The 6,830-nt window shown below is 35.4% G+C and overlaps 1 protein-coding gene across 3 annotated transcripts; it reads left to right on the forward strand.

Annotated features, from left to right (window-relative positions):
* Positions 1-428: 428 nt before the first annotated feature.
* LOC117120703 (alpha-1A adrenergic receptor-like) lies at positions 429-5,430 on the forward strand. 3 transcript variants are annotated; one of them, XM_033265746.1, is made up of 3 exons: positions 429-668; positions 1,547-1,696; positions 1,813-5,430. In XM_033265746.1, exon 3 carries the CDS (start codon positions 2,318-2,320, stop codon positions 3,296-3,298), a length of 981 nt encoding a protein of 326 aa, XP_033121637.1. In that variant the 5' UTR covers positions 429-668; positions 1,547-1,696; positions 1,813-2,317; the 3' UTR covers positions 3,299-5,430. The 3 variants fall into 3 exon arrangements, with proteins under 3 accessions (XP_033121637.1, XP_033121657.1, XP_033121648.1); XM_033265766.1 differs by having other exon boundaries at positions 2,088-5,430; XM_033265757.1 differs by lacking the exon at positions 429-668 and having other exon boundaries at positions 1,235-1,696.
* Positions 5,431-6,830: the final 1,400 nt, after the last annotated feature.

Consider the following 6,830-nt stretch of genomic DNA (forward strand, 5'->3'; position numbering starts at 1 on the left):
ATACTTAGCTAGAGTTCCTATATAGGAACATTATACTTTTAGCAACGGAAGGGCGCCCTATACGTCTGGACCATAGAGCTATTAAACAATTATTTCATTAATGGTAATTAGTATTGATAATGACAAATTATTAAACTGTCGTAGCCAAAAAGAGACCAAGTAGAGCATCTTATTCAAATATTAAAAAGAATTGAAATCGTGTACATTACACCCATACATCGCAACGCTTGGGTAACTAGCTGTACTGAACTTTCTGTGTAAATTGAGGGCGCCATTGAAAATGATAGTGCTCAGGCGAAATTTGATTGGCTGAATCTATGGCAGCCATCTTGGATGGTACACACACACAGCTCTGCGTATTTCGAACATCGAATACATTGCTGTTAGCGCTCTAGTATTCTTATTATATCTCTATGATCTGGACCAAGTATAGAAAACTTGCATTATAAAAAGAGAAGGGCGCCGCGTAGTCTGGACCAATTTCCGCCTCATTTTTTCTATGCGAGTGCTCTATCTTGTATTTCTAGTACCTTGTTTCAGGTTTTAGTGCTGCGACACAAAATGCTCTCAAAACTAAATTGTAGTGATGACGATGTTTTTTTTCAGCAGGACAATTAGCTGACATCAGAACAAGAGAGAGCTCTTAAGGCATATAAAACATTCAAGAGGTAAGTTGGAGTCTCGTATTCAACACGTCAAGCTTCGTTTTTCATCTCCACCTCTGCAGATTAATTAACTATATGCAGGAAAACTATTCACTGGTTCTAATGTGGACTTGCAACGTCTAAACGAGAGTTAAACATTCTGTTTTTGAAAAAAAAAATCCTTTATCCTGTTGTTTAATGCTGTCCTGTGTATATTAATGAATAATAGAGGTAAAAGCTAGCGCGGTACCCAATACCAGCAAAGCTTACAGGACGTCTGAATGTGCAAATTTAGAGATTGCACAAGGCCAGTGACTTTGTATTGATTTATTGATCCAAATTCAATTCAATAAACTGATTAATTGCTTGATTGATCTATCGATCGATCGATCGGTTGGTCGACTGACCAACCGATTGATTGATTCATTGATTGATTGAGCCAACCAAACTGTGTAAAGGCTTTATAGTTTGACTATAGATCATGGATTATGACTATAAACCATCCTTTAAGCTAGTAAGTCTAATATGTCAAGGTTCTTAATTAAGAAAGGAATCCGGATTAAACTTCACCATAACACACTATTATTTGCATCGGCTGCTATAATCATTTCATGCTTAACAATTCTACACAGCTTAAGATCATGGAGGAACTTAATATATTTCCCCTGCTTCTTCCCCTACAGTCACGATGCTATTGTAATTAGTAGGCCCTTAATTTCCTCCATGGAGGCCTAATGACTCGATTTTGAATAATGTTGGGTTTAATCTGTGATTGATCTAGTCATTTAAATAAGTGTATGGTAATACACTTATTTAAATTGTTGCTGTCTGATTTACTTTGCCATTGTTGCTGTCTGATTTACTTTGCCAATCGCCTATTTATTATCTTTCATTATTATTAGATACAAATTTCACTGAATTTCTCCGCTACATCTAAACGAAATCCATTGCGCAACCAACGCTTCTATAGCATAGTCACTCGATACTACTTTGAGGAATATCGGTTTGATTTCGAAAGCATCTTCGGAGGAAAGTGTTAATATTACAAAAAGGTAAAGTATTTTTGTTTATTATCTTGCCTACGCATACGGTATTATCTATTATTTAAAAGAAAAATTTTACAAATACAATTAATTTTAATTTCGTAAAATATTATACTTGCTTACAGCTGATATCGTCAGAACAAAAATAACGTATGCAATTTTTCGAGAATTCTTCAGTTGGATGTCGTCATCAAGAATTGCCAGCATTGCACCGTGAATTATTATCACCAAAATTAGAAGAATGATAATAGTGAAAAGTGAACACTTTGACAAATGCTTGAAGAAAGAATATCTATTAACTAAACATATGCTGTCGTTGAGAACAGTTTTCAGAGTTGTGAACTTTTATGTAAAAGAGGATATATTATTATCAAAGGTATTTCAACATAAAAATCCACAGGGCTGGCTAAACAAACTGTCTGTGTATTGTAGCGACCAAAATAGAACAACAGGTTTGAAACAATCGGTGTGGCGATCAATTAGGCCCAATTGACATTAGCAGAACAGGGTTACAAAGACAAAAGTAAGCCAGTTTACTGGTGATTGAGCGTAATGGATAACTATATTTGATCAGATAAAGTGATATGCAGTTTAATAATCAAAGTTAACTTTTTCATCGCCCAATTTAAAATGTCGAACAGCAATTACATAGTTCCACCATGGTCGAATGCTAGCTCGTGTCAAACTGCTGTGTCTTCTGTGTTGATCACATTATCCGTCACGCTATCAGTCTTTGGTGTAATGGTAAACCTACTCGTTATTGCCGCTTTCATGAGTCACAAGAAAATTCGAAACCGAATGTATAACCATTTCCTAATACACCTATCAATATCAGGATTTCTCTTCGACATTACTGTCCTGTGTATTTTGACTTCTAGAATCACTTGCTCTGCCATTTGGAATTTACAGAAATACCTGGTGGCCTGCTGTTTCACTTACGGTATCTTCTCTGATCTTGAACTGACGGTAATTGCGTGGGACCGCTACCACGCTCTCACTTCTCCATTTCGCTACTCACAAATCGTAACGTTTCGGCGGACGATATGTTTGATCTTTGCGCTATGGCTAGTCTCGCTTTCAAGTGCCGTGTTATTCATGTATAAGCATAACCCAAAGGTTTTATTTCTCCCATTTTTTGTGTGCATAATAGAATGGTTGATGATATTCATAACTGCATTTATACACATCCGGGTATTCAGAATTGCCCAACGCCACGCAATACAGATAAAACAAAGAATACCTAGGCCGACTTTTTGCCACTCCGTCGGATACTCCGTAAATGAGGATGTTACAGAAAAAGGCTTGGTATTTATGCGGAGCAAATTTTCTAGTCGCATAAAAAGACTTAAGTCGCTTGCTGAGCTAAGGGCTACTTACACTACATCTATGATTTTAATAGCTTTTGTAATTTTTTGGCTACCATCATTGATACGATTGACCGTAAACTTGATAAAACCCGATATTGATCATGATTTCATCAACAATTTTCAGAAAGTTGCTAATATATTGTGTGTAGTTGGCACAATTGTTAATCCTTGTATTTATTCATTAAGAAATAGTGATTTTAAAATTGCAATTGCGAAATTAAGAAAATTGTGTTTGAGGGTGTAAAGAAACAATGTTAATAATATTGTGTTTTTGGGCCCTATAAATCAAAATAAAAAACATACTACATAAATTAAAAAAGAGATACAAAAGGAAATTTAGATTTAGGAACTATCAAAGAGCAAAGCAAAGTAAAAATGGCTTTTATATATTAAGATAATATAAACAATTAAAATGTGCCAAAATACATGACAAACGAAAGGAGAAAGCCGGCCAAAAATATGGATTGAGCCTAAGATAAGATTAAATTCTATAGCTCTGTCCAGATTATCAACCTTTTCTTTGACAAAAACTGTTGTATGCTCATAATTATAATAGTCATAGGCTATGTTCTCACACGGCAGCTAACGGTTAACAGGATCCGGATCCTGCTAACCGTTAGCTGCCGTGCGTCCATACGAGAAGATCCCGATCCGGATGCCAAGAATACGATGATCGAATCACTTGCCAATAAGAAACTGGAAATTGTAAATGCGTACGTGTGATTGGTTGATGATAGACGCGCTCAGCTTGCTAACCGATAGCGCTTGCCAACCGTTAGCGGTATCCGGATACCGTTAACGGTTAGCACTAACCGATCGGGCGTTCACAGGTGCTAACGGTTAGAGCTAACGGTTAGCTCCCGATCCGGATACTAGGGCTCTCGCGAGAATCAGGATATTATGTACCTATTATGGTTATAATGTGATATTATCAATACCATACCTATATTTAGGCATGTGACATGTTTTCGTCAAAAAATAATTTGAGAGTCTGGACAGAGCATTAGCCATACTAATGAAGACTTCAACTTAATAATCGATGCGAAAAGCAACTGTAATGAGCCATAAACAATTATTTCAGTCGGCGATTTTAATATTAAGCTCAACATTGAATTAAGATTCCTTTAAATTAGATTGAGAATGATATATTTATTTACACAATTTTTCTTAACTCAACCCATGGGAGACAGCGTCATCATATTATATTGATCTAATCTTGAATTCTTTTCCAGAGAAACAATTGTTTTTTGACGTTGGCAAGGTTACAATAGGTGGCCATAGCCTTATAATTGTATTGATAACGACACTGAGAGCAGATAGCTCAGACGGCTAAACTGGTGATAGACACTGTGTTTGCGCTAAACCGTTCAATTCCCATCGCTGCTCCCCTTGTGTTTCAGCTTGAGAGCTGAAATGCAAGTTTGAAAAGCGCACGCCGGATGGGACGTTTAAGCCATTGACGCAGTGTGCAAAATGGCCCTGCCCAATCACCACCAGAAGGACACAACTGGAAATAAGTCTTCTTCAAACTTTCGTGGATTATCCTTGGTTTTCACACCGAATAAATCCCCCAATCCAAGAATCCAACTAACCATGAATACTTTTCGTTATTACAGGCACAATAATTAAGAAGCTTTTTATAATATTGTAAAAAATAATACGACACTATTCGAATTTTTATGATTTAATTGGTTCTTACTGTAAGTGAAATTTTGAAATAAAAATATTACACTTCCAAGCTTTCGTTGCTATCTCAGCAACTTCTTCAGGAAGATTGATATAATTACACTGGTGCTATTTATATAAATTATATTATATATAACACATACCACCTAACGTATAGGTAAATATAGCAGGGGAATCATGAAGAAATGCTTTTAAATGAGAAACCTTCATCTATTAAAACAATGAGAATATATAACAAAAAAATATCAGTGTAGGTAGCAGTATAATTTACTAAGTTTGTAGTATTGTTAACAAAAAAGATTGTATTGTTACCAGTATAGATGTTAGGATGGCTTGATCTTACAAAGCTGAAATTACAAAATTTAATAGTTAATAATGTAAATAATTTTTTCAAATTTAGCAACATTCCAATTGATCATAGGTCCCTGACGCCAATTCCATTGTAAGATTTTCGATGTGCTCGTTTTTTTCTATTTTGTGTTCATGTCCGTCATTGTATTCTAAACGTTTTTAACGACGAAGTAAATGATATGATATACAATTATGATATATTTCCTATATAGAAATTCGTAATAAAGGTGGCCCAGTGAAGGACTATTACAGATTGAGTGTCCAGCCATTTTAGGATTGTGGTACCTCTAGATGGCCAAAAATGGCACTTTCAGACTCAAATTTGAATACAATTTTCTTTTTTTCTCCATTATTTTTTATTTTGAAAAAATTGGGGGGGGGGGATGGGGTACAGAATTCTGGCCGGCAGGGCCCCCTTGAATCCAACACTGGTCCTACATTCGATGTCATGCTGTTATGTTTATCAGCAAATAAAATGCAAAAAAAAATCAAAGCTATAATGATTTAAAAAGTATGTAAATAATTTATTTCTGAGTATTTTCATTAAAAACCCCCAATTGTCTCATTAACAAGTCGTTATAATCCCATGGGTTTTGGGCCCATGTGTTGGGGCCCCGCGGACTGCCGTACGACCGCTCACAGGCGTTACGCCACTGACAAACCTCCTTCTGAAGTCTGTATTAAGGCTAAATAATTACTATATTAATGATACTTTGGCATACTGTGTTAATTCTATTTAGATTAGAGATGAAAAATTACATTTTCTTGTTTTGATCTTCGACTCTTTCCCAAAAACAGATACAGGAAAGTTATACTTTTATGACTACAAACACAAAAAAATCTTTCTAATATAAATTTAGAGTTATGGCTTCATGCCCTACATGTTGATGTAAAAAATAATTATGTTACCGTTACTGTTGCGCAATGATTGGAAAAAGATGTTTAAGAAATACCTATAGATTGATAAATCCGATTTAAATACTGTATTAGTTTTCTGGTTGGTTTATTTCATTATCATAGTATTGACATTATGACATTGAATTAATTATATATTTTCTGTACATTTGATGTCAGTATTGTACATTGTGGTTTGTAAATTTATTTGAATTTATATTTGGATCAAACGGATGATGTCTGGCTACCAAGAAATTCCTTATTAAGAATAAGCATGCATTAAATACAATAACTTCCGTTCCAAGACATTTAAATGTATCATTTCTTAATTTCCCTCTAATTAGAGAAATCTAAAGGCCGCTTTTAGTGCCACTCTTTAATTATAACTACTCCCTTTTAAAAACAGAATCAAAGGTGCATCCAACCTTTCCGCTCTCATTGAACACTTGTGACAACCGTAAATAACGCATACCGGTTCGGTTATGATTGGAAACGCATTTTGTTATGTACAGTATTAAAATATGAGATACAATCTACATGGAGCTGTCAAGCATATTTTGTGACTAACGCTGCATTCACACCGAATCTCAATTTTCGGATCGGAAAGGCTTACCGAACCGATCAAAAAATTGGATCAGTATGTATGAATGGATGCATATCGGAAACGCGGTCCGAATTCGGTTTGGATCCGATGTAAATACAGATTAAAACATTTTTTTTATGGTGATTAAACACATTATTTTAGGCAAGTCATAAATTTCGGCCCGGCTCAAAAAAGAGAAGATGGAGTTCTTTTTTTTTTTGTGGGTATGGGGGTGGGGAGGGGTGGTTGTCACAGGGTGCCC

The sequence above is a fragment of the Anneissia japonica genome, unplaced genomic scaffold, assembly GCF_011630105.1.
Source record: "Anneissia japonica isolate Jap-2015-1 unplaced genomic scaffold, ASM1163010v1 scaffold3888_len366471_cov172, whole genome shotgun sequence".
Classification (NCBI taxonomy): domain Eukaryota; kingdom Metazoa; phylum Echinodermata; class Crinoidea; order Comatulida; family Comatulidae; genus Anneissia; species Anneissia japonica.